General features: G+C 45.9%; 1 protein-coding gene across 1 annotated transcript; it reads left to right on the plus strand.

Moving 5' to 3' along the window:
• The first annotated feature begins 4,628 nt into the window (after nt 1–4,628).
• Trim31 (tripartite motif containing 31) lies at nt 4,629–16,427 on the plus strand. The gene is made up of 8 exons (XM_051187454.1): nt 4,629–5,076; nt 5,504–5,599; nt 7,617–7,847; nt 10,415–10,437; nt 10,937–11,052; nt 12,153–12,227; nt 13,387–13,428; nt 15,369–16,427. The coding sequence occupies exons 1-8, from the start codon at nt 4,678–4,680 to the stop codon at nt 15,887–15,889; spliced, it is 1,503 nt and encodes a 500-aa protein (XP_051043411.1). The 5' UTR covers nt 4,629–4,677; the 3' UTR covers nt 15,890–16,427.
• The last annotated feature ends 4,177 nt before the right edge of the window (nt 16,428–20,604 follow it).

Consider the following 20,604-nt stretch of genomic DNA (forward strand, 5'->3'; position numbering starts at 1 on the left):
CCTCTGCAAGGGCAGTGTGTACTCTAAAGCACCGAGCCATTTTCCAGCCCTGATTTTTGTTTTGTGAGACAGGGCCATGTGTAGTTCAGGACAACCTCCTCATCCTCCTGCCTCTGCTTCTCAAATGCTGGGGTGACAGGCATGTCTATCTTGCTGCCTTGATGGACCTTTCCCATTCTAGGTGATTCTGAAACATGATCAGTGACCTGGATGACAGATATTGATGATTTAGAGGTGAGACTTAAGAGAAATAATACATACACAAGAAATCTGTAAATCAGTGGTGGGGAAATAGTTACCCTCATTAGGGTATTCCAGTTGTCATTATTTTTAATTTCTTCTATTTCTTTTAACTTTTTATTTACTCTTTATGGCTTTCACATCGGGCGTCTCAATCCCATCCCTATGCATCTGCCCTCTGCCCTTGCAGCCTCTCCCCAAAATAAAATGAAATAAACTTTAAGAAAAAAGGAAAGGGGGAAACGCTCCTCGTGGGAACTGTAGTGTGACACAGTGAGTCCATATTACTTTACTTGCAAGTGTTCATTGCAAAGAGTCATTGGTCTGGTTTGAGGCCTCTGGTTTCTGATACACTATAGATGCTGGGCCCTCACTGGGACTTTTTTGGAATACCCTGTTGTTACCCTGTGTTGTGCAGATCCTGCAGCTTCACGTGCTCCAACATATCATTAATGGGGTGGATACTGGGGTGGGCCAATGCATTCTGGGCCTGGATGGTTGTAGGGTTGGTCTGCCTGCCAGTTCTCCCCATCCTCACCACTCGGATGAGCTCTCCAGAGTTGCTCTGGCTAGCTCATGATGCAGCAAGGGGGTAGGGGTAGTGCTGGTTCTCCCGATTTCACACACCCAGGACCAGCTCTCCCACACCTACATCACTAGAGCCAGCTCTACTGTGTTGCCCAGGCAAGGCCACTCTTCTGAGTGCTACAGCTGGTGAGAGGCAGGGCCAGCTCTTCCACCTGTCACAGAGGGTGGGGGAACATCTCTCCCACACCCACCACCATATGGCAGATGAGGAGTGGGGCCAGATCTCCCATGCTCCTGTTCTAGGGGCCAACTCACTCTTTGCCCCTGGCAACAGGGTTAACTCTATTATGCTGCCCAGGTGAGGTACAGGGCCTGCTCTCCTGAGTGCTGCAGCCAATGAGGGGCAGGGCCAGCTTTCCCATACCCAAGAGAAGGGGGTCAGCCCTATTGTGCTGCCCATGTGAGTGTAGGGCCCGCTTTCCTGAGTGATGCTCCTAGTGAGGGGCCAGTTCTCCCTAGTGTTGCAGCCTGTAAGGGGAGGACAACTCTCTGCATCCACATCCTCTCATCTTTTGATGATAACAGGAGCCATGGACATCAACACAGACCACAGATGAGGCAGACATGGGACTTGGCAGCAGCCCAGGCCCAGAGATCACCATGGCCCAAGGTGACAAGCAAGCCACCTAGCCATTCCTCACTTCCTTCACCTCTTCAGACCCACCTCTCTCCACAGGAGAAGAACTATCCTGTCTCTGCTTCTGTCTCATATCCCACCAGGTTATTTGCTTACCACAATAGTACTGGGAAGGCCCATGTTTTCTTCTTGCCCTGAGCAGGCATGTGGGGCTCCTTCTGCTGCACTAATTATTTCTTAAAGCACTATGCAAACAAAACAAAACTTTCCTGAAAATTAAATTCTGGGAGCTAGAGAGAGGGATCAGTGGTTCAGAACATTTACTGCTCTTCCAGAGGAACTAGGTTAGATTCCCAGCCATCTGTAACTCCAATTCCAGGAGATCAGATGCCCTCTGCTGGCTATTAAGAGTATTGCATGTGGTTCACAGATGTAGGTGCAAGCAAAACACCTATATACTAAATAGAAAAAATAATAACAGTAATACAATCTAAAGATTAAAAATTTAAAGACATAATTTAATTAAAATGAAGTTCGTCTCTGTATCTGACAGCTGAATGTGAATGCAAGCTATACATAGACAATTGTTTAATTCAACCTTACATTGAAACAGACAGGCCTGAAAAGGGTGTTATTTCTGAAAGTGTACGGCTTTCAGAAGTTGTTATAATCAAGGTGACCACAATCTTATGGGTGGATACTTTTGAGAATGAGAGGAAGTGCTGATGATATTTATATCAGGACAGGAGTAAGGCCAGGACTGTCCCTGGCAAATCAGAATGAATGATTGTTGGGGTTATAGCCACAAAATCAACCACACCCTTGTGTGACCCGGTAATGGCCTTGCACTCATGAACCCAGCAGTTGTGGTTACCTGTACAAGATCAGGCCAGTCAACATTCCAGCCTGGTGGGGAAGGTTCACAGGGCCCCCACACACACTGAGGAGCCATTGGCAGTTGATGGCTGTTGGGGAAGGAGAATCATTTTCTTTGGGGTTGAGCAACTGCAGCTGACTGAGCTCCAGTGGATGGTTCCACACCATTTGCATATGGTTAGTACTAACTGGACTCTGTGTTTCCCCCCACCATCTGGACTGTGTGCTGTAAAACATAAATAAGAGGCTGGAGAGACGGCTCAAGGGTTGAGAACACTTATTGCAGATGAGTTAGCTTTGGCTCCCAGTATCACACAGTGACCCCCAACCGTTTGTAATTCTAGTTCCAGGCTATCCTAACCCCTTTTCTGACCTCCATGGGAACCAGGCATGCACATGGTACACATACATACATGCAGGCAAACCACTCTTACACATAAAAACAAACAACTATTAAAAATATAAATAGATGAATGGTGGCGGCTCACACCTTTAATCCCAGTACTCAGGAGGCAGAGGCAGGTGGATTTGAGTTCAAGGCCAGCCTGGTTTACAGAGCAAGCTCCAGGACAACCAGGGCTACACAGAGAACCCTCCCCCCACACAAAAAAAAAAAAAACTAAAAAGAAAGAAAAAAAGGAAAAACAACAAAAATATATATGAGGAGAGAATAGAATTGGGAGGAGGCATGTTGGAAGGATTAGGGGCAAGTAAGATGAGTGATTGGGGTGTGGATCAAGATATAATTGTACATGATGAAATTATCAATGAATAAAATGCTTTTAAATTAAAAATATCAAATAGCAATCAATGGTCTGGGAGACCAAGAACAAAAGGAGGGGGATGAGTGGGTGGAGGGACTAAGAGGGAAAATGGAGGCAGGTGGCATGGATGTAGAAGGACGGACTAACTTGGGGGTAAAAGAGGATGATTAAGAATGAGTGCCCGTCTACAAGCCACAATCCCAGAGAAGCTTGAACCCTTCTCCAGAAACAGATGGAAGCAGATGCAGAAATCCACAACTAACCATTGGGTCAAGCTCCTGGAGCACAATCAAAGAGAGGGAGGAGCAAAAATATGAACAAAGGAGTCAAGACCATGATGGGGAAACCCACAGAATCAGCTGACCCGAGCTAGTGAGAGATCACTGACTCAGATCTGACAAATGGGAACCTGCATAAGACTGAATTAGACTCCCTTAATATAGGTGACAATGGTGTGATTGGGACAATATATGAGGCCACTGGTGTGGTCCAACGTCTAACACTAATGCACAAACTGACTTAGTGGAGCCCATTCTATATGGAGAGATACCATGCCCAGCATAGAAATCGGGGTGTATGGGGGGGCGTAGAGAGGTGACTTGGTCCTGCCTCAACTAGATGATGGGACAGACTTAATAGACTTTCTGGGTTAGGCCTTACTCTCTCCATGGAGCAAATATGGGGGAGGGGAGTGAAGGGTTTGGGAGGAGAGGAGGGAGGGGGAACTGGGATTGGAATGTAAAAAATTAATTAAAAAAATGAACAACAACAAAAGAATGAGTGGCTGTGATGTGTTGGAGGGGATGAATAAGATCCAAGTATAAAGACAGACATTTTGAAATTGCCCTCACAGGAGCTGGAGATTTTTGCTCAGTGGTAGAGAGCTTGCATAGCAAGGGAAATGTCCCGAGTTCAGGTCAGTACCAGAGAGGAAGAAAGTTTGGTTTTTAATGACAGAAGAGAGGTCATGCCCGGGGGGGGGGGCAAAAGAGCAAGAGGAACGATTAAGTGAAGTGTTGAGCTCCTGAAGGTTACATGGATGGCACTGGCTGATGCTTTCCTGGTCAAGATAAAAGAAACAGGTTGAGCAAGCTGGGAAGAAACAGGCACGACAGAACCAAGGATGGCCCAGGGATGATGAGAAAACCCAACAGAAGACAGGAGGGGGTGGTAAGACCTACTGGGGTTAGCACACCTTCCTGGAGCTGCCGGAGCTGCCAGTTGGCAGCTCCACTCCCTACCTGCAGTTCAGTGGACTTTGGTGCTAGGTTCTTCTGTCCTCATACAACTGCTTTGGAAAGATACGCTTAATTAGTTCAAGGTCCAGGAACCTTGGTCTACTTTATAGGAAGCATGAACTCACATTATCTGTTTGCTTTTGAGAGACAGTGAGGTAGGACTGACCATCTTTTTATCTTTTTTTTTTCTCCTCTCCTTACAATATTCCCCATTTACATTTTACCTTTTTTGGTTGTCCATTTACTTTACCCCCCCCCCCACTTTGTCCTTCTCTAGTCTTCCAATCGAGAGAGACTTTAACTGTTGCTTCCTGTTTCATTTTCTTTTCCTAGCAGCAAGGCCTGCCTTATGTTTCTGGGCTTTCACATATCAAATTAGCTCTGCTGCTACACTATGGCAAGCAAACTACAGGAGGAGGTGACCTGCCCCATCTGCCTGGAAATTCTACAGGATCCTGTCACCATTGACTGTGGACACAACTTCTGCCACCAATGCATCAGCCAGGTTGGGGAAACTACAGAAGAACTCCAGTGTCCCCTCTGCAAGGTCACTGTGAGTAAGAATACATTCAGGCCCAATAAGCTGTTGGCTAGTCTTGCAGAGAAAATCCGGACTATGGATCCTACTGAATTCCAACCAGAAGGGGAAGAGACAAGATGTCGGAAACACAAGGAAAAGTTACATTACTTCTGTGAGGAGGACGGAGAGTTCCTCTGTGTGGTGTGTCGTGACTCCAGGAGCCACAAGTCCCACAATGTCGCCTTGGTAGATGAGGCTGCCCAGAACTACAAGGTAGGCACCTGGGTCCTTCTCTATCCACGGCCCAGCAGAGTAGAACTTCCTGAGGACACAGGAGCTGCTGCCTGCTCCAGCTGGTTGGCACCCACGGCTGCACTCTGCACTTGAATTGGCAGTTTGTGGCCAGGCCCAGTGGGCTCAAAGAACCAAGTTCTGGGAAATGCCAGTCTGCAACCAAGGCGAGAAGAGGAAGAGTCAAAATGGTGCTTTGGGAGCAGCAAAAATAACTCAGAGCGTAAAGGCACTGGCCATCAAGTTTGAAGACCTGATTTTGGCCCTTAGGGCCATATAGTACAAAGAAAAAACATTGCTTGATCCCTGGGAGAGAAAAGGGGGGCTGATAATAATGACATTAGTATCCTGGGATATCTTCCCTGCCTCCCTAGAGGCTGAGCCTGACTGAAGTATCTTCTCCCCACAGGTGCACATCATGTCACAGGTTCAGGATTTGGGCCAAAAGGACAAAGAAATAATTGAAGAGAAAAAGCGAGGTGAAGGGGCAATCCAGGTGTTCAGGGTAAGAAATATCTACTCCGAATCTCTTCTGAGGAAGTTGAGGCGGCTCTGTTGACACTCCTAGAATTCTTTAAACACCGAGCTGGAACAAAGACAGGGTGCTGAGGGGCAGAGGGTGTGGTGTCTGAGCACACTGCCCCAATGAACCACAGGTCTCCTGCCCACATGCTGGGTCACCCAAGCCCCTTTTCACCACAGGTGGATTTCACAGTAAGAAATGACAGAGACTGTAATACCACCAAATGTCTCCACCTGATTTTGTCTGCTTTTTTTTTTTAAGGTTGTTTTTACTTTTATTTATGAGCAGATGTATGTGAGTGAAAGCCATGTGTGTGTGCAAAATACTGGCAGAAACCAGAGGAACTGGAATTACAGGCATTTGTGAGCTGCTCTTCTTAGGTGCTGGGAACTGAATTCAGGTCCTCTGGAAGAATTCTTAATTCCTGAGCCATCTCTCCAGGTCCTGGTGTTTTGATTGGTTGTTTTTTTTTTTTTTTCCATAGAAAATTTAGTTTGAAGGCAGTTAAACTTCTCTTCCTCCCTTTCTTTCTTTCTTTCCTTCTCTCTCTCTCTCTCTCTCTCTCTCTCTCTCTCTCTCTCTCTCTCTCTCTCTTTTGTCTGTTTGTGTTCTTCCTCCACTGACTTTTGTTTTGTTTTGTTTTTCAAGACAGGGTTTCTCTGTATTGCTTTGGAGCCTATCCTGGAACTCACTCTGTAGATCAGGCTGGCCTTGAACTCACAGAGATCTGTCTGCCTCTGCCTCCTGAGTGCTGGGACTAAAGTTGTGTGCCACCAATGCCAGGCCCCTCCATTGACTTTTAAGAATATTTATTTATTTATTTATTTATTTATTTATTTATTTTTAGATTTAATTTTATGTGAATGAATGCTTTGTCTACATATATGTGTGTATGTATACCAGATGCATGCCTGGCATGGAGATCAGAAGAGGGCATTGGATCCCTGGGATTGGAGTTAGGATGGTTAGGAGCTACCATTTATGTTCTGGGAATTGACTCTGAGTCCTTTGCAAGAGCAATAAAGTCCTTTACTGAGCCATATCTCCAGCTCCTGACACAGAATCTTATGTAGCATAAGCTAGAAATTGTTATTTAGAAAAGAAGAGCCTTGAGCTTCTGATCCTTTTGTCCTTCCCCCAGTACTGCAATTGCAGGGCTACATCGCCATGTCCAGGTTACTGCAGGGCTGAGGATGCATGGTAAGCAAGCACTCTATCAACTGAACTACAACCTTATCCTGGGTTTTCCATGGTGATGTTGTTTGTTGAGAGAGTGCCTCAAGTAGATTCAGGCCTTAGCTTCCTGAATCTCTTGTCTGTACTTCCCAAGTGCTAAGATTGCATAGTTGTTCATCTGACCAATGTCCATGAAGGTAAAATGGGGTGTGTGTGTGCGTGTGAGAGAGAGAGACAGAGAGTATGTGTGTGTATGTCATTGAGCCTAAATCTGTGAACACAGTAAGTGCTTTGACCTCCTTCCCCTACCCCCTTCCCCACTGGTGTGCCTCAGCAAACTGTTCTAAACTTGTTTCAGTATAATCTTCAAATATTCCCAAAGAGTGAAAGGTGCCAGGTGGTGTATGCCTTTGATTCCCAGCATGTAGGAGGCAGAGGCAAGTACATCTCTATGAATTCAAGGCCAATCTGTTGTACTTACTGAGTTCCTGGCTAGCCAGGGTTATATAGTGAGACTTTGCCTGTGATTGATTGATTTATTGATTGATACTTGATTTAAAAACTGAATGATGGAAGCTGGGTGGTGGTGGTGCGCGCCTTTAGTCTCAGCAATCAGGAGGCAGAGGTAGGTGGATCTCTGTGAGTTCAAGGCCAGCCTGGTCTACAGAGCAAGTTCCAGGACAGGCTCCAAAGCAATACAGAAAAACGCTGTCTCAGAAACAAAACAAAACAACCCAAAAAAAATGAATGATGGGTTTAAAGGAAGCTTTGAGGACCCTCTTTCATGCCCCCCTTATCTTTGCATTCCTTCCCTCGTCCCCAGGCCCTGGTCCACCTAGAGAAACTAAAGATCCTTGAGGAATTCAAGCACCTGCACCTGAGACTGGAAGAGGAAGAAAGATTCCTCCTGTCCAGGTTGGGCTGGCTGGAGCATGCCGGAGCCAGGCAGATAGAACAGTATACCACCGTGACTAATGAGCAGTTGACTTCCCTCAGGAAGATCACAAAGTCCCTGAAGAACAGGCTACAAGCACCACCCATGGAGTTACTGGATGTAAGTCCTTTGGGAACAAACTCTTCATCTGTCTCTCTGTGTCTCTCCCTAAAAGAGACTTAAGAATCTGTATTATATTGTGGCCTAACAGCTCCTAATATCCGGTTCCTCCATGCCCTTTGTCCCCCCCCTCCACTCCCTGAAAGAACATAAAAGTCAGATACTTTCCTTGGGGATTTCCCTGAGGCTTCCACCGACCCCATCATAGAATCCACAACCTGACCGGTATCTTTCCTGCTTTAAGTGAACACTTTTGATAAAGCTCTTTTCCAGGTTTTAAAGGGAAGCCTGTGGTTCCCCACAAGGCTCTGTTCATATTGTGTCTGACATAGTGTACTATTCCTCTCTAATGCCCTTCCCCCCTCAAGGTCCAGTGTTCACCACACCCTTCCTCCCCATAAGCCGCACATCTGAAGTGTGGCTTCTTCACTGCTCTTTATTGCTTTCCTGAACGAAGCCACCACTCTTCTTCACCTAACCCAGCAGTTCTCAACCTGTGGGTCTCCATCCCTGTGAGGGGGTCCACTGACCCTTTCACAGGAGGCACCTCAGACCATGGAAAATATCAAATATTTACATTCCAAGTAACGAGAGTATCAGATTTACCACCATGATAGAGCAATGAAAATTTTATGGTGCAGGACATCACCACAACATGAGGAACTGTATTAAAGGCCAGCAGCATTAAGAGGGTTGAGAACTGCTGCCCTAACCAAAGCCCCTCCCATAACTCAGGACGCTGAGGCAAGAGAATTGCTGCTAGTCCAAGGCTGCCATGAGCAGAGATCAAGACACTGTCTCAAACAGCTGGGCACGGTGCCTCACACCTGCAATTCTACACACACACACACACAGAGGCACACACACACACACACACACACACACACACACACACACACACACCCTGGAGTATGTTATGCAACCAAAAGTATCACTGAATTTCTGATCTTCCTACCTCTTCCTATCATATGTTGAGATTTAGACATGTGCTACTACACCCAGCTCACAGTTTAGAACCATAATGTAGGATGCATATGTTACTTAAAAGTATATCTCAGACTCATTGTGCAAAGGCACTTGCCACCAATCCTCCAAGACACACGGTGGAAGAACAGGGCCAATGCCCACAAGTTTTCCTCTGGCCTCCTCCTGTAACTTCAGCTCCAGCACATCCGATGGCTCTGGCCTTGCAGGGTACCAGCATTCTCAGTTACACACACACACAGTTAAAAAAAAATAAATAAAAATAGGGCTGGAGAGGTGGCTCTGTCTGCTCTTCCAGAAGTTCTGAGTTCAATTCCCAGCAATCACATGGTGGCTCACAACCATCTGTAATGGGATCTGATGCTCTCCTCTGGCCTGAAGGGATACATGCAGACAGAACACTCATACATGAAAAATATACACAAATAAATAAAAATTAAAAATAATAAAATATGTTTCAAATTATTCTCAAAATTAATAAACCTAAAAAATAAAACACAATAAAAAGAAATACATTTCAAGCTATATTTCTAGTAACTATATTAAAAAGGAAAAAAAGAATATAGTGGCACACCTTTAATCCCAGCACTTGGGTGGTGGAGGCAGGCAGTTATCTGTGAGTTCAAAGTCAGCCTGGTCTACATAAAGAATTCCAGGCCAAGCTCCCCCAATCATATAAAAGTAATTTTAATAAAAATACTTTAGCAATGTATTTAATTTGGTATTTCAAATGTAATCATTTCAGCCTCTTTAAACATATTTATGAGCTATTCCACATTTGTAAGTGCTTTTTTTTTTTTTTTTTTGGAGCCTGTCCTGGAACTAGCTCTTGTAGACCAGGCTGGTCTCGAACTCACAGAGGTACGCCTGCCTCTGCTCCCGAGTGCTGGGATTAAAGGCATGCACCACCTGGCTGAACTAGTTATTTTGCACATCTCAGTTTAGATGCTATATCATCAGTTGCTGAGGTAAGATATAGTTAGTCCTGCTAAATCAATAAAGTTGTATTTAACTGAGAGAATGTTTACAGTGCTTAAATTTAGATTTAAAATAGTAAAAATTAATTTTGGTGGGACTAATATGAGAGTACACTCCTGTCATCTCAGCCCTCACAAGAATTAGTAGTTCAAGACTATTCTTGGCTACATGGAAAAATCAAGCCAGCCTGAGATACATAAAACTGTCTCAGAAAAGAGGGGGAGGAGAGCTAATAGGACACCCAGGTGCTGGGACTAGCACACTTTTTTTCTTTACAGAATGTCGTGGACAGCCACCCCACCCCAGCAAGCTCAGCTCCCTGGTTCCACACCAGAGCAACACCATCTCCCAATGTCTCTCTTTCTTCTCTCCTCACTCTGTTCCTCCTGGGGTTTAAACACTGTCCCAACTGTGTCAGGAGTTTTGGGGGAAAGCAGTTCTGAGTGGAGGGGAGAGAGAGACAGAGACAGAGAGACAGAGACAGACAGAGGAGAGAGAAAGGGCAGAAAGCTGGGGTGTCTTCACTCTGCCTCTAGCTGAGTCTGAACCCCTTCTTGGTGCCTGTGACTCTGACAAGTTCTTATACTGTTCTCTTTCTCTTCCAGGACATCAAAGACACCTTGAGCAGGTATGATGGGCATCCCAAGTGCACTGGGCTTTCTGGTTCACTCACACATACAACATTCAGCCTATATCCAAAAATATGTTCACATCCCCCAATAACTCGGCTATAAACTATTTAGGCCGCAGGTGGGGAAGACCAAGCTGGCCACAGTAGCACAGCAGCTTTTTTCACCAAATACCCAGATTTACAGCAGCAGTCTTTTCTTTCCCAGCTCCCCCTCACCATTCCTCTTGATCAAGTGGGCAAATCCTGGGTTTCCTACTCTACTTCCCTTCCCCTATCCCTTCTCTCCTCTCTGCATCCATCTCCCATCTTCATCTCCATATTTCCTCAGGTCTGATCTCATTCAACCCTGTGTTCCCGCCCTGGCCCCCTGATACTCAGCATCCTGGCTCCAGACTGTGTTTCTCACTCTACCTCCACCCCAGAAACCATCTTGCAGGCCCCTCCTGTCCAAACTCTATCCCCCGAGCTTACTACTCAGATCAACATATCTTCACAGGAGTAAGGACTTTCAGTTTCTCAACCCGACCCCAATTCCTGCGGACCTGGAGAGAAAAACCAGGGAAGCAAAAGCAAGACACGTGGTCATCATAAAAAGCCTTGAGGAATTAAAAGGTGAGGTGTGGCTGCCACCACTGACTGTGCTTAGCTGCCTTAGGATTCTTTCCATCACCCCAGACACTGCCTGAACTTCCTGGTGCAGGCTTGAGTCTGTCAGAAGCCAGGATGAATGCTGGATAATTTCAAAGCATCATTATCCAGAAATTTCTCATGCTACAGCCCCAGAGTCAAAGCACTTATTATTGCAGATTTTTTTTGTGTGTGTACTAGGTGATGAACATGGGGCTAGAAGCATGTTCTTGGCTGCTGGTCACGTGTACCCCTGGGCACCAGAATGCATTCATACATAGTGTAGGCAAAGAGTAAACACTGACTCTGAAAGACTCAATATTAAGATAGAACATAATATTTAACAATTAAAACAAAAGCAAATGGAAATACTGTCCAGGGCAGTCTCTTGTGGAACAGTTCAATGACTCTTCCCATTTGAGCCTTCTAAGCAGCTGGAATTCCAGCACTGTGCCCGGAAGCACTAAGCCTTTACTCTACAAACTGAAATATTTCCTTATGTTCTGAGCTGAAGAAAACACGTTATTTAAATTCATTTTATTTATTTCTTTTTAAAAGTTTTCTTTATTTTATTTGTGTGGGTGTTGTGTATGCATGTATTGTGTGCTTGCTAGGAGGTCAGAAGAGGGTGTCAGATCCTCTGGGATTGGAGTTTCAGTGGGTACTGGAATTGGACCTGGTCCACTGGTGCTTTTAACTACTGAGGCCTCTCTTCAGCTCCCCCCTCCCTTTTTTCCTTTTGAGACATTGAGTAAATATCCCAGACTCTGGAACTCACTATGTACTGTGGACTAGCCCAAAAGTTGTCTTCCTCCTGTGTCAGCTTCCTGAGTGTCAGCACACCCTGGACTTTTATGTTTGCAAAACGGCATCAAAATTCAGTGGCCCATGTCTGTGGCTCTTAATACTTTTGTTCTGGGCTGAGCTGTACTGGAGAACCACAGCAGGCAGCTCTCCCTGTTTGCTGCCTTCTTGGCCCATTGAGACCATGAGAGAAACCCCAGGACCACCTCTCCCCACATTAGCAATCAGAGCCTCACTGCACGATCCTGGTTGCCTCTATCTCCTTCACTCTCTCCTCATAGACAACCTGAAGGCTGAAGGGAAGAAAGATATGAGCACGTTCCTGGACAGCCTGAATAAAAAGGAAATGGAGAAATGTAAGTGTGTGCTAATCCTGCTTTTGGGGGAAAGTGAAGAATACAAAAGGGAGGACTCTCTTTAATGGGAGACTGAGGAAGGGATGTCCAGTGTGTGTGAACACCAATGAGGAGCAAACTTACAGAATTGCTTTAGATTTAACATTTGGGTAATCAGAGTGACACCAAAATGAAGGTCAGAAAAGCAAAGCAGCCAGCTGTAATGAGTAGGGTTTTTCCGCCTGCCGCCTGGTCTTGTCCTGCCGCTGCGCCAGCCCCAAATAACACACAGAGACTCTGTATTAGATACAATTCTGTTGGCCTGGGTACTTGTTTCTTATCGGCTAGCTCTGTCTTAATTATTAACCCATTTCTATGTATTTCCACGTGGTCTTACCAAGAGCGGAGGAATGGCAGTTCTGTTCTCTCCAGGCTCTCCATCCTGACCCTCCTTACTACTTCCTCTTCCTCCTTGTCTCCTAGTCCCTCCTATCTTCCTTTCCTATTGGCCAACAGTGCTTTATTTATTAACCAGTATGAGAAACATATACAGAATGACATCTCCCATCAGCCAGCCACTAGAGAGTTCTTGCTTCTACCAAGACTTGGGGCCAAAAGGGGTGATCCTGTCCTCAGCGTGACTGCAAACTGAATACACTACACTCCTGCACTCCTGTCTCCACCTGCCTTATATTCCTCCCTAGTGCTGGGATGAAAGGCATGGGATCCCAAGGCTGAGTCACCTTTGTGTGAGCTCTGTTTCTCTTTTAGACCGATTCACTCGCATATAGCCCAAGCTGGCCTTGAACTGACAGAGATCCATCTGCCTCTGCCTCCCAAGTGCTGGGATTAAATGTGTGGCCACCACTGTCTGTCCTCTATGACTAACTAGTGGCTTAGGTTTGTGGCTAACTAGTGAGTCTTACTTAGTTGTGTGTGGTTAACTAGTGGCTTAGCTCTGCACTCTGATCTTCAGGCAAGCTTTATTTGTTAAATGACAAACAAAGCCAAGGAGTGGAGACCCACTGAGACAATATCCTGTAATGATGTCATCTGAGGGTGCTAGCTCTCATGGCAGCTAGCACAAAAGCCAGGTTCGGCAGACCATCCTCAATATGCCTTTTAATTTATAACCTCTTGTTATCAACTTAACATTTGTTTTTCTCTCTCCGATTCCTAGGGCACCTGTTACAGAAGAATAACTCAGCATTTCATACCTCAGGTAGGATTCCTGCCTGGCACATTGGTCATCCCATAGGGAAGCAAGGGACCTCCAGGTCTGCAGGTCAAATTTTCTGCCTATTCATGGCTCTGATACAGTAGAGGAAAGTTAGAGACAGACCCCAGGAACAGCTACCTAACATGCACAACACACTGCATGAATGATTGCTCTCAGTTTCCCTGGTAAAAGCAGGAACAAAAGAAGATCAGAAGGATGAATAAGGCTCACCACACAGGAGAGACTGAGAGGAAGGGCTGTGGAACTGTGTAGACTTCAGGGGCCAGAGATGGGTCGATGTAGAGTGAGGGACAGGCATCTACCCCTTCTGCTTCCCAAACTATACTTTACATGGGAAAGTCCAAGCCCCAAACAGGGGGCACCTATTGTGCATGTGTAACCTGCTGCTTGGTCTATGTCCCTTCTACTGTCTCTGAAGCTCAGCAGTACCTAATACCCTACTGACCTCTCTTTTCTCCTGTACCTCAAATGGCAATGAATTGTTAAAACTAGGGTCACCTAATGCCAGCCTTATTCCATCACCTTCTACTTTCAGGCCTCCTTCAGCATTGCTCTGTAGCAAAGCTGGGCCCCTTACCCTATGTTCTTGGAGGAGGAGCTGGCTGTGAGCCTGGGCTCTGTGCACACTGATAACCTATAGGTGACACCAAGTCAGCAGATTCCTTACTGAAGAGATTTGGGGGCTGCTCTTCCCTGGATGCTGGCCTTTCCTTCTAGCTCCCCCTGAAACTCATCTTTATTTTTTCTTTAAAACATTCTTTTCTTGGTTATTATTGTGTGAACATACTTATGCACAATGGAGGTGAGAGCCACAGAGTGGAGGTCAGAGACCTATTCTGTGAAGACTGTTCTCCCTTAGATGAGTTTATTTTATGTGAATTCTGGGCTCGGGTAGCAAGCGTCTGTATCTGAACCTGCCAAACCATCTCACCAAATCTTTTATTAGTTATTTTTTCTCTCCCACTGGCTGGTGTGTGTGTGTGTGTGTGTGTGTGTGTGTGTGTGTGCGTGCGTGCGCGCGCACTGGAGTTAGAGGTATACACCACCATGCCTGGCAATGAGCACCTCCAACAGAACAGGAGACAAGTCTGAATGGTGGTTATTCCCACCCAACATTGCTCTTCTCCCAATTGCCCACTAGCAGACCATAGAAGTTCCTACCTCTGTCTTTCTCTGAGGTCATCGTCCCCATCCCTTTGTTCCCCAGTGATACAACTTACTTAGCCAGGCCTGGGAAACAGATATGGGTAAGATGTGCTTGGGTCATGTCTCTAGCTACCCCACTGGGGGAGTTGGTCTCCCACCATGTGGGTTTCTGGATTGAAATCAGGTGTCAGGCTTGGGAGCCCAAGCTTATCAGGTGAGTCACCACCTGACCCCATTTTAGAAAACCAGACTGAACTTTGACATCTTACAGTAGCTTCAATTGTTTGCCATATGAGAACCAGAAAATGGGGAAATGAAGAAGACAAAGCCTCACTGTTATAAAATTCAAATTATTCAGGGTGCTATGGCCACAAACAAGGACTAGGGGAGCTTCCCTCTTCACCCACAGAACAGCAACTCATAAAATTAGGGGCTACATTTGAGACCTAGGGATGGAGAGTGGGGAGAGGTATTGGAGAGAGGGGTGTAGGGAGCATGGGCATGGCGGCCCACATCTGTAATTCCAGCACCAGGAAGGTGAAGCCTGAAGGATGAGAAGTTCAGGATCATCCTTAGCTACATGCACAGTGAGTATCAGTTCTCCTTGGGTTAAGAACTCTTCCCAGAAAACCAAAACAAACTAGGAGTCCGAAGACATGGACTGGGATTTGAAAGAGAAATTCTCCTTCTAGCTGCAATATGAGATATTCAAAAGCAGGGTGCTGGAGGACTTGAGCTGAAGCTGTCCCCCTTTATGCTTCTTTATCTTCCCACAGTCCCTGTGACCCTGGACATGATCTCAGCTGATCGAAACCTCACCTTTTCTCAAGACCTAAAGAAAGCGACTTTGTACATCATCCAAGACAACTTGAATAATCAGGGAAAACCTCGACCATTCTACCCTTTCCACTGTGTGAGGGGTTCCCCAAGCCTTTCCTCAGGCTGCAGGGTGTGGGAGGTGGAAATCCAGGGTCCCTCAGGTGGGGTTGCCATGGTGGGCGTGGCCACAGAGTTGGCCATGTTGTCCCAGAGTCAGAACTCTGGGACCAACTGTTTGTGGGCACTTCGGATCTCGTCCTCTGGATGTCAGCCATTCACCAACTGCAATGTCCGGGAGAATGTTCTCATCAGTCTTAAGAAAGTGGGTGTCTACGTGGATCATGACCGTGGAGACGTTGTCTTCTATGATGCCATCACTAACAAACACATCTACACCTTCCAAACCTCCTTTGACAGACAGGTCTTCCCTCTTTTTGGGCTCCTAGCTTCCTGTACCAGTATCACCCTGAGCCCCTAAGGCTGCTCCCTGTGGATCCATCAGTCTATTCTCCATCTATCTCTCATGACTGAATGAGATGCAAGTGGCAAGAATGAAGTTTGGCCCTATTTGGACACCCTACACACCTTACACTCACACCCCTTTCCCTGAGTAGAGAAGACAATGGAATACCCCAAATACTAAACACAAGCCTTTGTGCCCTGCACTTTGTAAAAGGACAGATTAGAAGTAGTGAAATTTCAACAGGCCACTGGAAAGCATCTGGCCACACCCTGCTTGAGAGGCAGGTCCAAGATGCTATGCTGGCCAGCCCTCGGGCTACCCCTTTCGCCACTTCACTAGCTGTAGCCCCTGACTCTGAATTTGAGCACCTGACTGTTGTTACCTCCCGAGGTCTGACAACCACAGGCTACATCTAGTGTCAGCCAGGCCTGTGCCAATGCGAGCTTGCAGATGAGGACAGTCTGCGATCAGGGTTGTAACCTTTTGACATTTCAAAGCAATGTTGTCACCCTCAATAACTCTGCGTTCAAATTAAAAACAAAATTGTAAACTCCCCATGTTGATTTAAATTTCCAGTTTTGTGTTAGTTCACTCCATAGCTATCCTTGGTCTCTGTTGTCCCTCCAGCCTCAGGCAGGTTACCACTGACTGGAATAGATTAAGTGATAGTGTGTGTGGGGGGGGCAAACATAAAGCATACTGTAGTTCATGGTTAAAATTTTAATTTATTTTACATTTCCAGTGTGTGTGTGTGTGTGTGTGTGTGTGTGTGTGTGTGTGTGTGTGTTAACCCACATGTCGTGGTCTCCCCAGAAGACCAAGAGATGACTTTGGAGAGTCAATTCCTCTTTCTACCTTGTGGGCTCCAGTATAGAACTCAGCTCATTAGACAGGTGCAAATGTCTTATGGATGATTCATCTCATTGGCTTCATTTTCTATTCTAAAGAGAAGAATATACACAGAAATGGTTAAAAATTATGGCTGGAAGCACCCTAGCATGGGGTTTTATCTGCTCTGCAGCTACATCTGTTGGGAAATTTAAGTACTTGTCCCTCACAGTTCCCTTCCTCCCCGCCCAGCTATAGAACTTCTGTGCAAAAAAGGCTGAGCAAACAAGGTTGTTTTCAAAACTTTCTAGTGTGTAGTGCAGGTATACCTTGACCCCAGGTGTGGGTGGTACATGACTTCCTCCTATGCTTAGCCTGTCCCCTGGCTTGGGTATATAAGCCTATTACTCTCTGTAATAAACAGTGGTGGCAGCAGCTTCTTCTTAACTTCTCGTTGTGGTCTGTTAAGTGTTTCAATCCCGACACCCTCCGCCAAGCTCGGTACTCTGGCTGTGAGGGCGCGGCAACATCCTTTGATGAACCCCATCCTATACCCAGACTGACAACACCTGGCTCCAGGGAACTGACAGTCAATGTGTAGCATACAATACTTGATCAAGAGGGACAAGGTTTCCAGAAAAAAAGTGAGATGATTCTTGGGACTACGGTGACATGAAGAGCTAGCTGCTAAGTAACTAAGTACTGAGTGATGATTTCATTTAATAATGGGATGTAAGAAGCTGAACTTGGAAGCCAAGCATGGTGTCTCAAACTTTTGTTCTCAGCACTTGAAAGGGAACTAGAGGAGGATAATTAGAAGCTTGAGGCCATCTTTGTCTTGTGTTTTTACTTTGAGACAGGTTCTTGCTATGTAGCCTGGCTATCTTGGAACTTGCTATGTAGACCAGGATAGCCTCGAATTCACAGAGATCTGCCTGACTCTGCCTCCTAAATTGTAGAATTAAAGCCATGGACCACTACTCTGACTAGACCATCCTTGTCTATGTAGTGTGTTGAATATCCTGTGGTTCATGAGACTATCAATAATAAACAAGCAAAGAATGGATGAAAATGATGCAGAATGTTGTGCTATGTGCCTATAGCCACAGCAGATCAAGATGGGAGGATTTCCGAGGGTTTTAGGCCAGCCTGGGCTATGAGAGACTCTGTCTCACAAAAGAAGGGAAGGAGGATGAAAAAAGGAGGAAGAGAAGGAAGCAGCAGCATGGAAACAGAAGAAGAGAATAGAATAGTGATGGACCAGAGCTGGGGAAAGGTGGGTATGGGAGGCATTAGGCACAGGCTGTAGGAGATCTTGGTGCACTGCTGTGATCACAGTCTCTTGGAGACATCTGACTTCAAATGCCATTGCCACAAAACAAAAGCCCAGCGTGTCTGAAATGTATTGAGACAATTAGCAATTCACTAAACTGATAAACAATCCTAGGAAACTTCTGGAAAGCAAACATTATGGAATATTGTGTATATGTAAAAGGGAGAAATCCAGCCAGCCCTGGAGACCCGGGTGAAGAATCACAGATACTCCAGAAGCTGAGGCAGCAGGACTAGAAGTTCAAGGTCAACTGGGGCAACTGATTGAATTAAAGATAGTTAAAGTTAAGTAACTAAGCTGGGTGTTGGTGGCGCATGCCTTTAATCCCAGCACTCAGGAGGTACAGGCAGGTAGATCTCTGTGAGTTTGAGACCAGCCTGGTCTACAAGAGCTAGTTCCAGGACAGCCTCCAAAGCCAAGAGCTAGTTCCAGGACAGCCTCCAAAGCCACAGTCTCGGGGGGGGGGGGGGAAGTAACCAGAACTTGATCCAGAACTGAGTGGCTCAGTACTTGTCTCCAATGTTTGATTGCACTGGGGAGAAACAGAGGGAGAGATGAGAGAGAAGTACAGGGGAGGGAGAGAGAGAGAGAGAGAGAGAGAGAGAGAGAGAGAGAGAGAGAGAGAGAGAGAGAGAGAGAGGAGAGTCCAGTCCAAGTTGTGCAACCCTATGATTTGTGATAGCCCCGCACTGGACACGCCTATATCACAAAAGTATGACACTTTGAAATTAAATGCTTCCTTGTTGCAGAATAAGTTTTGAACTTTGGATCTCACCAAGGCCTAGAGAACATTCAAAAGTAGTAGTTAATTGCTCAGAACGATGTAGGTGAGGTTCAGAGTGGGCTCAGCATGAAGTGGAAGCATGCAATAAATCCCTGTGAGAAACATCCACAGCCGAGTTCCTTGCCATGCACTAGAGTTTCCCAAGGCCCTCGAATAATCCTTGCTGTGTGTGCCCATGGTTAAACCATTTTATGAACTTTGAAAAATATATTCTGCCCACAGTTAGTATTGCTGGTTCCTTCCATTCCGGTCCTCCTCTGTCATGCTTTGCCTAGTAAGGATTGGTGTTTCAGAGTTAAGGTTATGGAGAAATCTAAGAGGGATTCTGAGGCTTAGGGCTTTTTTTTTTTTTTTAAAGATACATGAACACTTCATGTATAGTCCAGTTATTGCCAGCTGTCTTCATGGAGAAATGGCTTCCCAGGGTACCTAGAGATTCAAGTGCAAAGTCAGAGGCCCAGTTAGAATGATTCTAAGGGAAGCACTACAACAGAGCTACCCTTTCCACTGCACCCCTCCCCCATTCCTGTCCCTTTCATCAACACCCCCAAATCTCCTCAGGCCCAGGGGCCTGAGATGTGGTGCCCCTGGGCCCCTGAAAACTGGTCCCCTGGGTGAGCAGGGCCTGTGTATTAGGCAAGGTCTCTCGGCTCACTCTTGGGCTATGCCATCTGCAGATGAAGCTTTTGTATGGCTTCTGGGATCTTGGCATCTCTGTCTCCTGATGCCAGCTGCTCACTGAGACACCTATCCCCAGGAGGATCCATGGGCCTGTCCGGGGAATGTACATGTCTACACGATCATGAACATAGGGAGGTCATCTCCTATGGTGTTATGCCTTTCATACCTCTTTCACTGAGCAGATCTTCCCATTACTCAGGTTTCTTGTCCCTGATTCCCAGAACACCTTGAGTCCTTGTAGCTGTTCCTCTGCAACTATCTCTGTCCTTCTTTTGCCTCTGATCCACAGCATTGGAATGGTGGTAAGGTTAAAGATTGGCCCGGGTTACACCTAATACAACCACAAAGTGTCTTCTCCTCCAAATGCCCGAGCCTAGAAGAAAGGTTTGAATTCTTCAAAGTCTAAACACATGCTTATTCACCAAGGCACTGTGTGACAGGACAATTGGAAGCAAGCAAACCTCATCAACAGACCATGAGAGAAGTCACCATCTGAAAGTGTCCACCTACACCTTCTTGAGAAAAGGTGCAAGGGGCTGCCCTTTCTTCTCTGCCTTAACACCTTCATCATTACAAAATCAAGTTGATTCCAGGAGAGATGAGAGCCAATGTTACATTTCAAATTTTAATTACTATGCCTTAGAGATCCATAAAACAAAAATGCCTCTGATCTACAAGTCCCTTGCCCAAGGACAGATAGTTCCTGAAATGCTGGAGGGTATTGTTTATGGGAGAAAACAAGCCACATGTTTTCACTTCCCTGAACAAGTTAGTTGGACCCATCTGCACCAGATGTGCTTAGTCACATGTGGGCAAGAGGTACAAAAGCAAGAAATATGTCAGGATGTGTGCTTATACCTAATTGGATCTGATGGGAAATGCAATGAATTATGGGTTTTCCTTCTTAAGCCTTCTTGCTATTCTTGATTCTGGGCCATTTTCCAGGAATATGGGTATGGACCGACCAAAGCCTGTAATACCTGGCCAGTATTTAACTAAAACTTGCTTAAAATTTGACTTTAAACTGTGGTAGGTCTTATTCTTGATGGGTGGGATTAATAGAGAGACTGGCAATCTCTGAGCTCTTGACTAGCCAGAGCTATG

The sequence above is a fragment of the Phodopus roborovskii genome, unplaced genomic scaffold (assembly GCF_943737965.1).
Source record: "Phodopus roborovskii unplaced genomic scaffold, PHOROB, whole genome shotgun sequence".
NCBI lineage: Eukaryota > Metazoa > Chordata > Mammalia > Rodentia > Cricetidae > Phodopus > Phodopus roborovskii.

Bases quoted from the DNA above. Each gene is read 5' to 3' on its own strand.
- Trim31 (XM_051187454.1), top strand. From the start codon at position 4,678: ATGGCAAGCAAACTACAGGAGGAGGTGACCTGCCCCATCTGCCTGGAA. The intron at 5,600-7,616 runs GTAAGAAATATC...CCTCGTCCCCAG, and splicing joins GGGCAATCCAGGTGTTCAGG to GCCCTGGTCCACCTAGAGAA. The intron at 10,438-10,936 runs GTATGATGGGCA...ATATCTTCACAG, and splicing joins ATCAAAGACACCTTGAGCAG to GAGTAAGGACTTTCAGTTTC.